This window comes from Fundulus heteroclitus, unplaced genomic scaffold (genome assembly GCF_011125445.2).
Source record: "Fundulus heteroclitus isolate FHET01 unplaced genomic scaffold, MU-UCD_Fhet_4.1 scaffold_94, whole genome shotgun sequence".
In the NCBI taxonomy this organism is placed as follows: Eukaryota; Metazoa; Chordata; class Actinopteri; order Cyprinodontiformes; family Fundulidae; genus Fundulus; species Fundulus heteroclitus.
Window position 1 is genome coordinate 507,058 of NW_023397406.1, and position 19,191 is coordinate 526,248.

Genomic DNA, 19,191 nt, shown 5'->3' on the forward strand with positions numbered 1-19,191 from the left:
TTTCATCACAGAGGTTGAAAGCTCAAGGGGAGAAAACAGAGCAACTCTGCAGTAATGTTTTCATGCAGCCTGAATGAGCCTGAATGTAAAATATAGTTTCCTAAATACCTTTGCAGATCTCAATGCTTCCTCTGGCTTTATTTTAAACTCCTTGCTGGTAATAAAAATGGCTAACTTCCGAGTCTGAAGTAACACCTTTCACACAGGAGAGAGTTGCCAACGCAGCCTGATAGCGCTTAGGTATTATACATTTACTGATTGGATAAAGACTGGCTTTTGAGTTTCTGATCAATCAATCTATAAATCATCTGATTCTGGTCAATAGCCGATGTCTTAACATTCACATCCCGACAGAGTAATCAATTAATTAAAAAACAAAAATAATTAACAGCCCATTTCACACCGAAAGTCCCTCGATTTAAGTACCTGAGATCTTTTTTTAACCAAGCCAAAAGGAGCCCGTGTAGTTCCTGTGCTTCCTGTTTCTACTGCGCCATAAGACCTTTTATCCAAGAAAGTGTGGTGGACCCGAGAATCTCAAATTAATCCTGGCAAAATTGTGTCACAACGGAAGGAGGGCTTTTAAAATTCAAGGTAATGGCTGAAAGGCCCTGCAGGGGAAAAGGGGCTAATGTTTGCAGCCTCGGAAAGTAAAAAGAGAGATTTGATAACGGCAGTTAGAAAGAGTGAGAAAAGGCAGAGATAAGACTAAAGAGCAGAGAGTAAATAAAGTCAACCGGAGGCAATATCAGCAAGAACTGATAACTACAGGTTCAGTCAAGCAAATCTATATCCTACTTTAACCAGTCTTCCTCCTTTTCTTAATTAGTATATTAAACATAAAGACAGCAGTTTTTAATCAGTCAGAATAATTAATTATGGCATATTTAAAGTGAAAAGAATTAGGGCGACGTACTGACTCGTGGGTATGGATTCATAAAACGCTATTGTTCAAACTGAGGGAGCCATTAAGTAACATGTTCCTTCGTTATAATGAACACACAGTGTGGTTTATTTTGACTCAATCCCACATACTCTCTCCTGCTGGCAGAAACGCTCCACAGCATCCAAAATGTGTGTTAATCCACCACCATAAACTCCTACTCGACTCTCCTAAATAATTGTGCAGCTCATAAACCATAGAGATTTACTTTGAAAAGATGATGAAATGAACATTTAAAAAGGCTTAGCGCCAGTGTCACTAAGCCAGTCTGTCTGTCAGCGACACAGTGGAGTGACAGACCCGAGCCAGACAAGAGTTCCCCCTTCCACCTGAAGCTTCACCCTTGCAGCTCGGTGTCTGACAGAGGAACGCATGAATATGACTGATCCGTGGATCTGTCATGGAGCCCCTGCTCCATGCTTCACCAGGCTCCACAATCAGAAAGTCGCACCCACATAAACACTGTGTGCTACAGTTCACAGCTCAGAGGCTGTGACCCTTTCAGTTCCCCCTGGTTGGTCACATGAGTGATGGATACGCCGCGCTCGCGCGTGTGTATGTATAGGCTTCTGTTTATGTGTAGAAAGCCACTTTAGTATTCCTTTAGCATCAGACTTTAAAAGGCAAACATGAACATTTTCTCTGCTGTGCCAAACAAATCTCACCTCTTAGAATATCTCTGATTATGATGTGTGGGATAGAGAGAAGTGTCAGGTGAGATTAATACTGAGTGTTACTGAACTCTGATATTCTCCTGCATGCCTATGAGGAACTGAAACGCTAACACCAACTTGTAATTACAAAACATTTTAAGAGTGTATAGTAAAATGACGGAGCGACTGTAGAGGAAGCTGCTTGTTTCACAGAGTACATGAAAGGCTCTGGTTCCAAGTTGATGTCATTCAAAGCTACAAATTGCAGTTTTCTAGGAAAATCACTTAAAGGTACATAGCCACGTTATCTGACTTTATTTATACATCAGTAGCTCACTCTGGATGCAAAGTTTTTAACAAACATTATCACGTCCTGCTGGCGTATTAGTTGTTTTGGTGTTTTACGCTTTGTTTTTGCTCAACATGTTCGTAAATAAAGCCTTTTGTGTTTATTTATGATTTTAACAGGGGTTAAAACAAGGAAGCAGCTAACGGCTATTAGCATCTCCAGGCGAGACATTGACGAAAGGTCCAAGATCCAGCGAGGGAAAAAAAGAGTCCAAGAGGGAAAAGACTGGAAAGACTCTGGGAATACAGTATGAATGTTGGTGTTCACTGAAGCAGAGGCTAAACCTCCCGATTGTTCAGATGTGACTGCAGAGTTGATTGATGTGAATATTCCAAAAAAGTTTTAAAAAAGTTGCAAGTTTGCAAAGTTTAAAAAAAGTTGCAAGCTTTATAGTGCTGCATTACTATAAAGCTTGCAACTCCACATTACTCCAGACTTTTTGAATTGAGAAAGCTTTCTGGATGGGAAGCGAAACATCTTCAAACTTCAGAAAAAAAGTCCAGCTGTTTTGTTTTTTAAACTTTTTTGGAATGACAATGACCTGGATGACTGAACCTTCACCAGCACATTAAGGTGAATAAATGTTCTGATATGAGGCTCTTAAAGATGCTGTTAGATTGTTTTATTTGATTAATAATGGTTGGTCTTCGATCCCGCCAAGCTGCTGCATTGTTTAATTTTGATTTATTAATTAAGCAAACCGGTATTATGATAGTTCTGCGATACTGTTGCTGTTTATATCTGCTAATCGCGCCCAGTGTGGGGGGCTATTTTTTATCCACAAAAGGGACCATCAAAACATTATCAGGATGGAGGCCTGGTATATATAGCCTTATTTTATTATGATCAAACGGTTTTTGGTATTTTTTATAAGCATATTACGTGGCTATATACCTTTGAACTAGCTTACAACACGTGCAGAACATGTCACCGTCAGGTTTTTCCATTTTTCTGCAAAATGAATCAAGAAATATTTCCCATGCTAAAAAGCCCCCTTGCAGACATGTCCGATCATGACGTCACATAAGATAAAACAATGACGTTTTGTTTCAGCATCTCGTTGTTTCAAGCCCCCCACATACAGTTTTTTTCTTCTTTTCTAATTTCCAACTTCCCATTTGAATGGATTCATGTATTTACTGCAGCAAAATGTTAAGAGCTACATGTGAGGACACTGCATGGACTCTAGAAAAATATGGCAACAATAAAACACATGAACAATAAAACACATGAAAGCTGAATGGGAAAACGACCAAGGCAGTCGGAAAGAATCAGTCTCAAAGCAAACAGGGTTTATAAACAGACTGGGGCCAGTTAAAACTGTGAACATGATTATTGTCATCACTGCAGGCTTCAGGGTTGTACTAATAACTTCGAAGTCATCAGAGGAAAACTCGCCCAAAAGCATAAGGTCGAACCCCTTGCAGATAAAATGCAACTGAGGATTTTGGGAATGAAGGTGGATGTTGCTTGTTGACACTGTGTGTGTGTGCGTGTGTGTGTGTGAGAGAGAGAACTAATGCCATCTGATTGCCTCAACTCGTGTGCCTCTTGTGATGACATTAACTCAAATGACCACAAAGCAGAATTTGCTGTTTGTTTCTTCATTCTACTTAAAAAAAAAAAAACAGATTTTGTAAAATCTTGCGGTGGAACTCCAGATTTCATTATACTGCTGTGTTTTGATTTTTGCCACACTTCCTTTGGTGGGAAAACTAAACCTAAACCAAATAAACCAAGGAGTTTCAGCTGTTCCTACCTGGTTTTCTTAGGAGTCTTGGCCTTGGGTGTGGTGCTCTTGGCTTTCTTCTCCTTGGGCTCCTTGGGATCTTTGGGAGTCTTGGGTGTTTTGGGGGTCTTCGGGGTCTTGGGCTCTTTGGGCTCCTTGCCCTCAGTCTTCTCCTTTGGTTTCTTTTTCCGCTTCTTCTTCTCCTCCAGTGGCGGCAAACTCCCTTCAACAGTTCCTGTGCCAGTAACCTGTTCACTTGCATTGCTTCCTGTCGCAGGAAACTCAGACTTCACATCTTCATCTCCTCCTTCCCTTGCTTCTTTCTTGCCTCCATCGCCTTTGTCTTCTTCCGCCACTTTAGCTTTCTTCTTCTTCTTCTTTTTTGGCTTGGTCTCCTGATCAGTAGGCTTCTCTGTGCTGATAGGCTGGCTGGGGGCTCCGGCACCAACCGTTGGCCTGTCAGGAACCATCATTGAGGCATCACCTGACAGGTCTGAGGGGGAATGCTGGTGGGGAAAGAAAAACAACACATTTAATGATTTAGAAACTTGATATTACATACAAATCATAGGTGAACGGTGCACGAATTTGACTCGAGTCAATGTGGAGTAAGACAAGAAAATAGAATTATTCAAAACTAGACGGTAAAAGAGGACCGCAAATACTGGTTTGACAAAGTTTTATAAGGTGACGGTTATGCTGATTGAACATTAATTTAGACAGACAGAAAATATTTCCTCTTGCAGACTAAAAATAAAGCCAGATCAATGGGAAATGCGACAATTCATATTCTTGGTCTGCTAGACAATCTTTTCTATTTCATTGAATCATGTCATATTCAATCAGTAATGCAATGTTAAAGAAGACCTCGCTGGTAAAGATCGTTGAATTACTAGACTATGACTGTAAGTCCCATCTAAAAACAAATCTGACATGCACTACACTACCAAAAGTATTGGCTCACCCATCTAAACAATGGAAATTAGGTGTTCCCATCACTTCCATCGCCACAGGTTAATAAAATTAGCACCCAGGCATGAAGACCGTTTCTACAAACATTTGCGAAAGAATGGGTCGCTATCAGAACCTGAGTGAATTCCTGCCTGCTTCTGTAATAGGATGTCACCTGTGCAACAAACAAGTCCAGTCGTGAAATTTCTTCGCTCCTAAATATTACCCAGTCAGCTGTCAGCGGGGTTATAAAAAACAGTAGTGACTGGGAACAACATCAACTCAGCCACGAACACGTAAAGTGCCAGAGTGGGGGTTGGCAGAGGATGCTGAGGTGCACAGTGACCAGAGGTCGCCAACTTTCTGCTGAGTCAGTGGCTGACTGACCTCCAAACTTCATGTTACCTTCAGAATAGCTCCAGAACATTGCATAGAGAGCTTCATGGAATGGGTTTCCATGGCTGAGCAGCTGCATCCAAGCCATTAATCACCAAGAGAAATGGAAAAGGTGGGATGGAGTGGTGTAAAGCACACTGCCACTGGACTCTAGAGCTCTGGAGGCAGGTTCTCTGGAGTGATGAACTGAGCTTCACCGGTTGCCAGGTGAATGGTAGTTGTCTGATTGCTTGGTTCAAAGATAAAGTTGCACAGAGTCCTGACCTCAACCTGACAACTTTGGATAAATCTGAACAGCGACAGCCTCCTCGTCCAACATCAGTGTCTGACCTCACAAATGGTATAAAAGAATCTCAGAAACACACTCCTAGGTCTTGTTGGCAGCCCTTCCAGAAGAGTTGAACCAGTTACAGCCGCAAAGGGTGAACCATCATCATCATATCCAACCATATGGATTAAATCAAATCAGCTTATGTTAAGAATGGGATGTCTTCAAATGAGAGTCAAGGCAGGGAGACTAATACTTTTGGCAGTATAGTGTCTATGCTACCATATGTGTCATGCTGTTGAAACAAGGGTCGGTAAACAGTATCAAAGTATACCAAGTCGTTTTTTTTTTTTTTTCTTCCACATTTTTCCTCGATAAAACCAAATGTAAGCATCTGACACCGTCCCCTGCCTCTTGCTACTGTTCTGCTTCAACAGCAGCTTGTCAAACCGGCCTGTCAGTCAATATTGACAGATTGCAAAGCGGAGGTTGAATCAGTCAGTAATGGCAGCCAACAGAGCGGAGGGGTAAAAAGGGATCATCTTTCTATCCATTCATGAGCATGGTTGCCATCTCCCCCATCCCCATCTTCGACTCCCTGTTGCTACAGTTTCCGCCTCCCCCCGCCTTGTCCTCCAGCAGGCTAACCTTAGTAAACAAACTGGCTGACACCTCATTTTTCCTCTCCCTTCTCTCTCCTGTAGACTAATCTCCGTGCTCCTTCTCCCCTACACCTCCCTCCTTGCTCCCGAGTAAGCTTTCGGTGACAGGAAACTGGTTACCAGCTGTTGGGAGCCTCTCCAGCTGCCTCTCGTTCCCCTTCTTCTCTTCTCTCCCCTCCCTGCCTCCCTCCCGCTTTCTCTCTCTCCAGCTGCCCAGGGTCCCAGTAGCAGATGGGAAATCAGGCATCATGACACGAATAAATTATCTCCATACTTCAAAAAGGCACAGCGAGGGAGAATGTGTGCGTGCGTGTGCGTGTGTGTGTCAAACCACAGCCAGAGACACTATGCCTTTGAGAGTCCATCGGTGTGCATGTGTAACACGTGCGCTTTCCTTTTCCTTCACGTGTGTTAGTGTGTCACTGCGGTGTGCGTGTGAGCACCAGCAAGTTTCTCTGCGCACACACACACACACTAACACACACCGTGGCTCTTTCACGTGGAGCAGGAAAGAGTTGGAATGCCATCACTAAAAGTTCACTTCCATCAGAAGAATGCTAATGTACACACAAACCCAGAAGTGCTGCAAGGTCACACATCACACAACCCCCCCCCTGCACACAAACACCTGCTGACACACACGTAAACTGAGCCATTTAGATGCACAAACCGGGGGAAGGGAGGGTAGAACTGGAGGAGCGAGGAATAGAGAGACAGTGGCGTAGGAAAAAGAGAGAGAGAGAGAGAGACGGTGAGATGCAGTGCCAAGAGATAAATCTGTCCCCCTGCCAAGTTTCTTGGGTAATCAATCACAGGAATGACAATGGTGATGCACGGTGCCGACACCAAGGTGCGCGCACACACAGATACACGGACATCTCACCGCTGCGCCAGCTTTGGTGTTCTGCAGTATGACTTTAACATGTTGGACCATGTTGTCTCCCCGATACGTCCAAAACAAGCTGAACAGGCATCAATAACTCAAGGAACTGAAGCAAAAGATTCAAACAGAAGCAGCGAGGTTTCACAGCTAAAAATCGCTAAACGTGATTAATACCAGAAATTTTCAGTGGGAGAAGCGACGGCTTTACTATCCATCCACAGTATGGATCATCACACCCATTTATTGTCTGATGATTCAAAGCCAGACCCTGTTTGGCATGAATTAGACTCAGTTTTTTTATATTGCACCTACAGAAAAAATAAATATTGTGTATAAGTGGAATAGAGTAAAACGCCTTTATTACATGGAAGCATCACATAGCGATATATTCCAAGCCTTTGGTTCTTCTAATTTTGCTCATTAGCGCCTACTGGTACAGAAATCCCAAAAATTCAGTCTCAAAGAAATTTTAACATTGTAAAAAATAAAAAAGTTAATTGTTGGAAACCCTTTAAACGGTCTCTCACTCTGGGTCAGAAGGCGACACAATTATGGGGAAGACCGCGGACATGACAGATATCCAGAAGACAGTCAACACCTTTCATAAGGAGGGAAGGCTGAAGCCCTGCAGAAGAAGCTGGTTGTTCAGAGTCCTGAATCAAAGCATATCAACAGAAAATTGAGTGGAAGGAAAAAGTGTGTTTGCTTAAGTCCGCAGTCAACGAATTCATCTACCAGGACATTTAGAGCACGTCATGCTTCCCTCTGCAGATGATTAGTATAGAGATGTTGATTTTATTTTCCAGCAGGACTTGGCACCTGCCCACGCTGAGAAATGTACCAAAAGCTGGATCAATGACCCTGGTGTCCCTGTTCTTAGGCCTGAACCCCATAGAGGGCTGTTGTCAGGAGGAAGATGAGAGACCCCAGACCCAACAAGGTAGATGACCTGAAGGTGGCGATCAAAGCAATCTGGGCTTCCATTACACCTATGCAGCGCCACAGGCTGATCGCCTCTATGCCACGGGGCATTACTGCAGTAATTCATGCAAGAGGAGCTCCTACAAACTATTAAGTTCATAGAAATGGACATACTTTTCAGAGGCCTGACATTTGTGCTTAAAACATCCTTTTATGATTGGTCTACATTGAGTTTTGGGTTTTCTTCACCTGTAAGCCATAATCATCAAAATTACAAAGAATCCAAGCTTGAAATATTGTGTTGTGTGTAACGATTCTCTACAAAATAACCGTTTCACTTTAGGAATGATTGGATAAAGAATATTGCACTTTTACGAAATAGAATTTTTTTTAGATGCCTCCAGATATATTGCTAAAATATTGTGTCAAACATCTTGACAGCCATACAAGAAAGCAAGCTAACCTTAGCTATAGCAGAAACCTTGCTGTATACTGCATCTCTGATAACAACAAGCACGTCGACTCTCTTAGAAAGTAGAAGTTCAAAAGGTCTCCTGTTACAATGCTGCCAGTAAATGCAATGCTGTGTCAGGTGGACTTCCTCCCTAGCATGAAATCCCTTTTACATGGTGATGATGTAGTTTAAAGTTGTAACAATAGTCTTCATTCTTCAGATACAAAAAAACTGGCATAAGGGATCCAAACCCACATATCCCTACCAAAAAGTATTCTATCAATGGGATATTTAATTGCGTACTTCAAAATTCACTTTAAAAAATGTGATATGCAACAAATACAAAGACTGAGGTCTGGAAAAAAAGGTAATCGTAAGTGATGATAACTGGAATTGGTAGAAATGGTAGAAGTGGACTGCAAAAAAATATAACTATACCAATATAATCAACCTATACTACAGCTCACGAGACAAGACATAATACTGGGTTCAGGTGCAGCGAGATAAGGCTTCTGCATTATTTTCTGGATAATTAAGTATCATTTTGAGTTTCGTTTTTTAAAAAAAGAAGATTTGAACGTTTCATAAATCATAAGCAGGGTTAGAGTAATCTAGTTCATGTTTGAATAGACCATATATCCCAATATTCATGCTCGTCTCAACCTGTGATACTAGTGTAAAATACAAACACACACATTAAAACAGCTAATTTTTGGTTTCATAAATCTTATATTGTGCTTAATTTTTCGCACTGTGGAATCATCTAGTTTGCATTTGATCAGAGAGTTTTTTAGATTTTGAACCAGATGTGATAAGATGGAGTCCAGAGTTCTCAGTGTTTTGCTGATGATGCTTTAAAGTCCATGCCAACGTTGGCATCGTTAGCTACTAAGCAGTTAGCCAACCTGTGGTACAGCCATAGTGGCTAAGGCATTGACAAACCTTTCTCAGTGAAAAATGAGCAACTTGGACCATGGGCACAGGCTTCCACCTCTATTCATACCATTGTTTGGCTCTGTTGACTAATCGCTGTCAGAGGTTTACAGTTTTCACTACAGCGCCTTAAGGGACAGTAACGCACTGGTTTGCGCGCCGTCTACTCAGAGGAGAAGAAAGAAAACTGGAGGGAAAAAAAGTGATTTATCTCTATATTATTTCTGCAGTTTCAGTATCCCTATTGTCCCTGAGAAATAAATTATCCTAATGGGTAAAACAGCAAATCGCTCCCCAATGTATTTATGAGAAATATGCATTGTTACTACAAACAAAGCAGCATCAGTGGAGAAAATGTAAAGCTTTTGGACTGTGCTCTATTAAGCAGCCAATTTAAACCTGCTGTGAAATATGAAAAAGAAGCATCGTCACCATGTTTCTTCTCCAGCTCCAGATCTGACCCATAGTTTCTTTAGTGTGTGTTTGGCGGTACCCTTTGATAGGGAGTATCATCATCACCGTTGGTTGGTGCGCTCTCTCCTAGCCGATGACAGTAGGCAGGTAGAGATGACGACACAGGCTTCGCCGTCCAGCGGACTGGGAGGTACAGACTGTTAATATTACCATCACCAAGAGAAGGAGGGGAACGGACGACTGAATCCCCCCCAAGTACCCCAAGATTAACTTAGATTTATGCCCCAAATGTCAGCTAAAGACTCTTTAATCCTCTAGCACTGTGAGGACTTATAACACACACAAGCTTGCCAGCCCTTTAAACTGCTGTCAGCCACTGCTGGTTACAAGATATAAAGGCCACAAAATAATAAAAAATGGCAGGCTACACCAACAGTGATACGCTACATTTACAGAGAGCAAAACACTCTTTATTTGAGTCGGAGGCTCGACCGGTTTGGCTGAACGTCTCTTGTGTTTTGTCTTTTAAACTAATTCATCTTTCTGGGGTTTAACCAGTTGCTGTGCTAACCTTTTTTTGAAGCTGTGACCCGATACAAAAACGTTTACCAGCAGACGGGAAGGTGAACCGAGCCATACGCCAGCTTTCCATATTTTCACAAAAACAACATTATGTGCAGGTGGCCAGTACGCATGCTGGAAAAGAAATGAATAAATTCAAGCCACTACTCTGTCCACTTCACCGTTTTCTCCGGTTCAATACATATTAAAGCTCTCCAAGCGGGTAATGTAAAATTCCCAACAAGAACACGATGAAATTGGAACTGTAGCATCCAGCTGCTTAAGTGCTCCTCACAACAAGACTCGGGCGAAGCCGTCTTCTCTGGATATTCATAGAGGCCGTCTATTCCGCTGAACACGTTTGTTTTGGAAAGAGCAGACCTGACATTTAGAAAGGGGGAGAGCAAAAACAGACGAGGAGGAGGAAACCGGCAGACAATTTGCCAAAACCGTGCAAAATGAGTAAATTAATTTTAAAGAAGAGAAATCAGAGCAAACACGACGGCGTCTGAGGAGAGAAGCGCTTGCGAGAAGATGCAGAACCTCAGCGAGCTAAACGGTATAACAGCTCTCTGACTGTGAGATGAGTGGGGGGGAGGGGAGGGTGAGACAAGCATGTTATATGTCAACCAGAGTGCTGCACGCAACATTGTGTGTGTGTGTGTGTGTGAGAGAGAGTTGTAGAATAAAGGTCACAGCACAGCGTTCTGCCGGAGCTGTGACCTTGAGATGCTGACGAAGGCCCGTGTGCGCGCGTGTGTAATAACCATGCTTAGTGAACAGATGGAGCTTAGAGTACCAGACATGCAGTCATCATGACTGACTGACCAGCATGGTGTGTGTGTGGCTCTTTCTAACAAGAGCATCATGAGATGAACTCCCTTCCTATGCCACACATCCTCTTTAACTCCTCTACCGAGGCGATCCTATTTCCCAAGGCAATTCGCCCTCCTATTCTGGACCAAGCTATCAATGCTTGTGTGCGTTTTTTTGTGTCTGTGTGTGTCTGTGTGTGAGACACAACAGGGGCTGAGGGGGCCGGCAGCGTAAGTCGGGAAGGCGCACGCAGCGCGCCCAGGCGAGAAGTGGGGCTCACCAGTCAACCTGGCATCTAGGTCAGGAGTCCTGGATAAATTAAGTGTGACGGCTGAAATGTCAACCACGAACCACGGCAAAGGCAGTCCTGGAAGATGGGGAGTAATAGGCGAGGGTAGGGGAGCAGACTGAGGAGAAAGAGGGGACTAGCTCTGTGTTTGTGTGGCCACAGGGCTGCTATTGTGCATGAATGGGCTGGTGGAGAAAGGGGGCTTTGAGCAACAAAACAAGCAAATGGAAGGCGAGGGGCACGTGACACAACGCACAAACGTGGCCATTAGAAAGGAGAACCTCTTCCCACCAGCCCTCCTCTCTTTTGCTAGAGATCCTGTTCTCCTTTCTTATCACATGCATCACAGCTATGTCTTCCCAGAACATCTCCCCTCTGGATATGCATTTTTTTTTTTTTTACTTTGTAATTCATTCTTTAAGCGTGCCTGGTTCCAGTGTGATGTCAAAAAAAAATCTGCTGTTTATGTAAATTAAAGCTTGAAGGCTGAGAGGGTCGCATCCCCCTCAACAGAAGTATGTCGCCACTTCAACATCATCAAAATTAGATGAAATGCAGACACTACGGCACTTAAATCTGATAAAATCCAGGTTTACAGCGCAGATAAAACTGAAAACCGACCAAGATCAATTTAAGACTGCTATGATTTAACAGCTACAAACTTTAAGCATCGGTGAAATGGGTGTTAAATGGCAGTGTCAACGTCGTGTTCAGTGTGTGGAAGAAGGGAAAATGGACTCCTGTTAAGATAAAATGTTGCTTTTCAGTAATACAAGTATAAACAGCCTATATCACAGACTCCATAAACATACAAAGACTAGTCGATTCTTTGAAGTATTTAAATGTAGGCGCCATAAACGTCATGAATGAGTTACAGAGTTTGCATGTTGCCCGCAAACAAAAATACCAAATAATCCTGTAATACAAGTTGAAGTTAATGGAAACCGGGACCCTTCAATGAGTTTAGACTGGGAGAAAACTAAATTCCCAACTATCCGGCTTCCTGCGGTAAAATCGCACCTTCTTGCAAGTTGCCCCCCCCTCCGTTTGCCCCATTTTCACAACCTTCTAATATTTAACAGGAGATTTTTGTTTCATTTTCTGCCCATTTCTTCGCACATCTCACTAGACGGCATTAGGTCACCGACGATATCCCTGAAGTGGCTGAGACAAAACGGTGAGAAAGACAGACCAGAGGAGGGCGAGCGGAAAGAGAGGAGACGGGGAAGGGGGGGGCGGACAGGAAGGGAGGTTTCCTCTATAGAAGGGGGGGAAGTGGGACCAAGAGAGAGGAGAGATTATTCTGGTGGCGCCTCTGTGCGCGTGCCTGTGTGCGTGTGTGTGTTGCACACGTGTCTCAGGATATGCAGCTCACAGGAAGCAAACAGCTGCAAGAATCCATTTCCCCACACACACACACACACACACACACACACACACACACACGGAAATACAGCCACACACAGGTTTGCGCACACAAAAGGCGAAAAACAAACAACACACACACACAACCCAAATGATCCAGTACCCGATACACTGCTGTGTTCTCAAATGTCAGGTACACACACACTTCCCTTAGACTCCAGAACGCCCGCACACACACACACACACAATTTCCCCACCCACATGAAAAATAAACATTCACATGAAAAACACCCACACACAAAAACAAATGCACATAGTCTTGATCTTTCTCACACTCGCAGCTTTGCTACCACATCAAAGCGTTTGTTTGATGGAGACTCACCTGTATGTGAGGCACTTTCTGTGGGGTAAGAGGGGGTGAGGAGAGTGGGTGGGGGGCATGTGGCTGAGGTGCCCATGGGTGGGAGGCCTGGTTGGGAGGAGGGGGCGTGCTTTGCAGGTGGTGAGGGTGTGGGGGCAGATGCGTGTGCTGCGTCTGAGTGTTCTGGGCAGGTGGAGCTAAGCCCTGGTTAGGGGCGGGGGCTCCGTGTTGACCAATGGGCGCACCCTGGAAACCCATAGGGGCAGTCTGCATGGGCTGCCCACCTCGAGAGGCCTGCTGTTGGGCCTGGAGCAGGCGCTGGTCACCCCCCTGGCTGACTGAGGCTTCATGAGGGCCTGGGAAGAGAATGAGAAATGAAGAATTTTAATCACAAACTGACACAGCTCTGATTAGGATTAGCTTTTAAGATGCGTTCCTCAAAGGTCCATCTTAAAACCACTCCTATTTAGCTATTTAAATAGTATCGACAGTAATGTCACTATTAAAAGCCTTTATTTTTATTCTGATTATACACGTCAGCATCCAGACAAACCTGGATCATATTTTGCTGGTTTTTACTAGTTTACAGGGTTCAAATATCTAAATTTTCACCCAACACAAATGTATGGGCTTTCCTCCTGACAAACCTTTAGAGATTTTGCACCATGATGTCAGTGGAAACGTTTGAACGGATATTTGTATTGTTTTTATTTAACACTTTAGGCCTAGATGTTACTAGATGTATGTATTTATTGCACTTGGTGATGCAATTCACATGTAGGTCTAAAGGCACAGCATACTGGTAATTATTAGGTTTTGAGATGACTTGTCCACTCAGACTGAGGCTTAGATACATTTTTAGACACCTTCCCAATCTTCAGACCTGCAATCATCAAAAAGTAGAGATAGAGGTTCTGGCCAGGAGTCCAGCAAATCATCCACCACAAATCCAGCAACACCACAATGGCCAAAGGAGATGTGCTTTTGGGGAGGAGCTGGAAAACTTGGCTACTCCCATTGAAGAGGAAAGACCTGAGACAACACCAGCTGAGACACACATCGAGGGGGGGGGGGCCTCCAGGAAGGCCGCCGGACCACTCGGACTGACCGGCAGACCAACTGGCCAGGTCTTCACCAAAATATTCAATTCATCACTGTCCCAGCTCTTCATCCCACAGGTCTTCCAGAACTGTACCACTGCCCACATAGACCATCATCAGCGGCTTCAATGACCAAAAACCAGTTGCTCTGTCAACTGTCATAATTAAGCGTTTTAAGAAACCAGTCTGACATTGCATCATATCCTCATCCCCACACTTGAGTCCCTCTCCAATTCTCATTTAGAGCTAATATATCACCTGGAGACGCCCTTCTCACTCCACCATATCCTATGCAAGGTTGGTCTTTGTTGATCGTAGGTCTGCTTTTAACACCGTACTTCCAGGCAGACTGAAAGCGGAGCTATCGGACATCGGTCTTCCTCCCACCACCTGCTGCTGGATCAGAGACCTTCTTTCTGACCGGGCCAAGAAAGTTAGAGTGGGCCCCCATCACACCTGATTTAAATGGACGAATTAGCTACTCGGCATGGATTCAAGTTCTCCAGAGTCCTGCCAATGACCGGATCACTTGTCCAAGGTGAGTTGAACCAGGGACACATCTAAAAGCTGCAGGACACTGGACCTTCGAGTACCAGAATTAAAGACTCCTGCTCTTTACTGATAATGGCAGTGTTACCGCTATACATGTTCGTCTTTATGGTGATGATATTTGTGTATATTTTTAAATCCACACCCAACCTTACTCTCATTCAACAGCAGTAGGTAAAATATTTTTTTTGTGACAACCAGTTTTAAACGCTGAAATTTCCAAAAGCAAATCACTTATTCTGCCATCAATCCCCACGTTTTTGTACCTCACTAGAAGCATATGGGTCTATTTCTTGTCGTAGCCACATTTATATCTTTACTTTACATATCTCTTCTCAACACATATGCTTTGGATGTTATTTATGATGCCGATTTATATTTCAGCATAAATTTAAAGACACACTCCACAGTTTTAGGCTTGTGTTAAATAGTCAGACCTAACCAATCGCACATTGAGGCACTTTTACGTTGAGCTACGTTTTAATCTGCAAGGACATTCTGGGTCACCAGCCCTTGTAACTTTAGTCCTACACTCATCTAAAGTCAAAGTGAAATGTATTTATAAAGCACATTTAAAAACAACAAGCTGTTACCAAGGTGCTAAACAAAATAAATGATAAGATAAAGCACATTACAGGGTTGTCGTTGTTACGGTCAGTACGACATGGAACATTACGACAAGGATGTTTGAGAGCAGAAGTCGGTAAACCTCTCAAACAATATAAGCTAACGCTAGCTGTTATTAGCTTGACGAACAGCCCCCTTCGAGCTGCACTACGCAACGATTCCACTGCGTGAATCCATCCAAATGAGCTAAAAGACAACAGGGCACGCGCGAATACCAACACAGCACCGCGCTGCCAGTCGTTCCCTGTTATAGTGAAAGTAAAATTTTGGTGAGGACCCTGCATTCATACAACAATTTTGTACATGTACCTTAAGGTTAGACCCTACCCTGGTTAACCCTACCCTGCTTCATCTTTGATCCTACGCAAGATCCCAAAACTCCTCAAAACACAGCACCTTCTGACTCTTAAATCAAAGCGCTGAGCTTAAAAAAAACAAAAAACATAATCCTTTATATGTGTGTATTGTTTCTAAATATACTAGCACAGCCTCCTTTTTTCCAGTGCCTTAACAAAATCAGTGTGAACAGAAATTCTCACCAGAATCAACATGGTGCCAAATATTCTCAACCATCTGTCTAATAAAAAGAAGCTTCACCAGCTTTGTTTTGTATTTAAATAATACAATCGCTGGAAGGGTAGAAATGTGACGGAAACATCCGTTAATTACACTTTTATTGTACTACAGTTGTCTAAGCTATCCATTTGTGTTTGCATCTACAAAACGAGACATTGTTATACTTCTAAACTAACAGCCGGTTTTAAGGCTCCCTACCTTGTGGTTGTTGGAGCCTATTCGGCCCGATTTGTGGTCCACGCTGAGGCCCCAAGCCAGGATAAATTTGCCCGGCACTGGGAGTCATGTTATGGGGTTGCTGGTTTTGTGGGTGTGCTGCAGATAGAGGGGTTTGGTGAGTTCTCTGTGCATGGGCCAAAGCGCTGGGTGGAGAATGCATTGCTGTGTATCCGGCAACATCCGGAGGCCCAGCTAGTCCCGCGCTAGGGGGCCGTCCCTGTGGGGGAGGAGGAGTTGGGGTTCCCAGAACCCGCATAGGCGACATTGATGGGGGGGAGGGGTAAGATCCCTGAGCTGGGGCGGTAAGGTGGGACTGGGGTTGGTTTTGGGGTTGGGGCATATTTGGCGGGTGGTTTAAGGGATGCATAGGCTGGCCTTGCTGTCCTGCCTGCTGCTGTATCGAGGCAGTGTGGGGCTGGTGGGGTGGAACAGAGGGGTATCGTTGTCCCTGTTGCCCTGGTGCAGGGCTCGTTCCCTGGTTGAACCTCTGGCCCAGCTGCCCTGCTCCCATGGCCTGGCTGGTGTTAGCACTGACATTAGCATTAGCCCCCTGGCCCATCCCAGCTCCAATGGCAGCATACTGGGGCTGATAGCCAGGGTACTGAGCACCCCCAAACGGCGCCATGCCCTGTTGGTGCTGGTGGGGGTGCGGAGGTTGTCTAGATGGGGAGTGTGGGTATCGAGGTGTGTGGCCCATGTTAGGATAGTTCTGGGGCTGCGGCTGAGGCTGGGGGTGTCTCATCTGGACCCCGCCCATCCCAACATGTCCTAAGTAGTGAGATGGGTCCTGAGCCGGAACAGGGGCCATGCTCTGTGAAGGGTAGTGTTGGTTCATGCGAGCTGCACTGGATGTAGGGGGGCCTTGCATGCCAGCATAATTGCCTTGAGACATTTGGTAGCTTCCCATCTGGTTGGGACCAGCCCCTGATGGTGCTGAAGCCTGCTGATACACAGATCTGCTCTGCTGCTGCGGGCCCCATACTCCACCCCCACCTCCCGCTGCTCCCCCAGCATCACCCTGGTACCCATGGTGAGGGTTGCTAGGGTTAGCCGGGTTATTGTGGTAGTGGGAGGTCATGCCATTCATGGCCGTGTTCACATTTGGTGAGCCCTGGTTCGGACCGTTCTGGGCCATCAGCCGTCCTCCAGGGGCACCCGGTTGATCATAGCCTGTGTAAGGGCTGTGCTCATACATTGGCCCCAGTTTGGACTGCCCCGGTCCGGCCCCGGTGCTGTGAAGCATCCCCTGGTGGTAAGCCCTATTTCCCTGGTGCTCGTGGTTCAGAGCTGGATTTGTCGGCTGGGCTAGCGGGTTGGCCTGGCCGGCGGCCGACTGCTGGGGAAAGCAGTCTCCCAAACTATCCAATCCGTCCGAGAACAACCCTGCATCATCACCAAAGAGGCTCAACATCCCTGGATCCGCCATGGCTGGGTGGTGGGCCCACAGATGGGAGGTGTGCTGTGATGTGAAGAGCTAGCCACTAATTTGAAGCATTCCACTCCATCGTCCTCATTAAGGTTCCTGGAGGAACACAAACAGAAAAAAATAAAATAAAGTTAGTGTAAATTTAAAAGCAAAGAGCAAATTTACGGCGTTCTACCAATCGGAGACAGTCAATGGAAATTTGACCATTTATGACAAATTGATCCTGTTCCGCTAAATAGTTCCTGATTAATTTATTACACTACAAAGAACCAGCAATACCTAACAATGTCTAAATGCCAAATGGTTTCTTTATTGATTTAGTTTGTTTGTTTATCGGTTTATTGATGAAGTTATGTTCAAATTTGTAAAAAAGAAAAAAAAAACTTCAGCAGGAACAGTTTAATTTAATTTTGAAATTAAAACATTACAGAATTTCTCTAAAGAACTTTAGTTGCACTGCATTGAATTATACAAATTACTCTCAACCCTTCTGCTTTTTCCCCCCAGCCTTTACAGAGGTGTGAAAGATTACCTAACTTAACCTCAACGTACAAGTTAATCATATTCAACCACAACAAGAGGGGGAAAAGGAGGAAAAAAAAAAGTACAAAATAACCTTAACACTCAGAGACACACTCATTTGACATTAGCGTCTCTCCCCCCCAAACACACACACTGGCCCCCACACTCCAATTCACAACTAAACAAAAGAACTTCTTTCTTTGCTAACACACACTTGGAGTCACTAAGTGCGTTTTTTTTTTCTTTTTTCTAAATCACTGTGCGTTAGAATAAAGGGCCGAGCAGATGCAGCTCTGTTTGAACAGCAGCAGCTGCCATCCAGCCAGAAATCAGCCAGCCAACGGGGGCAGACAGAGACGTACACCAGTCAGTCACCGCTTAGCTCCTCAGATGGCAGCCTGTTCAATAACTACTCAGGCAGTGCAGGCAGATGTTTCAAGACAATAGAACCAACCACCTGCTTGATAAGATTTAAGTTTAAGACACCCCCCCCCCAGATAGCAAGGAAAATGCATGCAGGGAGTATATTTTAATGGCGTAAAACACGCAGTGTTAAAATTAGAAAGACCGATATGAATTTAATTGTCATCCTACTGATTCGCCAGCCCACGTAACCTCCCATTCTGCGTGAGCGAGGGGGAGGGGGTAGGTGGATTGAAGCATGCATCAGTGAGTTTGAGTAGTGGAGAGCAGGACAGGGAGGAGGTGGGGGAGGTTTGCTTGTTGCTTCGATGCAGTGCAAAAAAAAAAAAAAAACACCACCCGAGCTAACTTGTACCGCTGCATGGTTTCCCTCCCCTTGAACCTCGCTTCTTTCTTCCTCCACAATTCTCCCCTCCCACCCACCATTTTTTCCCTCAGCCACTTATGGGTTCATTACAGAACACAGCAGGTATCAGGGACCAAACCCTCATTATTTCCCCAAACAGAGTGGGCAAACATTAGCAAGTTTCCCTTATCAATAAATATTATGCGCCTGAACTTAATTATGCCCCCATATAAAATCCATTCCCTCAAAGAATGAGAGAACGGACCACTAACCTACTCTGAAATAGCTGTTTTAGAGAAGTGCTAGCAGGAAGCTAACAGCCTCTCCATTGGCATTGGCCCAAAAACGTGGCCAAAGACAAGTTGACAACTTTTGGCTGAGAACGTCTCCGTTTTTTTTGTAACTGCCAGCCTTTCTCAAGACTCTCAACTTCACAAGATGTGGTCTCCTGCCAC

At 44.4% G+C, this 19,191-nt stretch overlaps 1 protein-coding gene across 1 annotated transcript in view; it reads right to left on the reverse strand.

Annotated features, from left to right (window-relative positions):
- Positions 1-19,191, reverse strand: part of chd7 (chromodomain helicase DNA binding protein 7) — a 92,886-nt gene that overhangs the window by 51,299 nt on the left and 22,396 nt on the right. Inside the window, exons 2-4 of the mRNA XM_012882796.3 lie at positions 15,999-17,541; positions 12,970-13,304; positions 3,705-4,180 (exon numbers count right to left, since the gene is read on the reverse strand). Of these exons, the coding sequence (XP_012738250.2) occupies positions 3,705-4,180; positions 12,970-13,304; positions 15,999-17,445 (2,258 nt within the window). The 5' untranslated portion in view covers positions 17,446-17,541. The remainder of the gene's footprint in view (positions 1-3,704; positions 4,181-12,969; positions 13,305-15,998; positions 17,542-19,191) is intronic.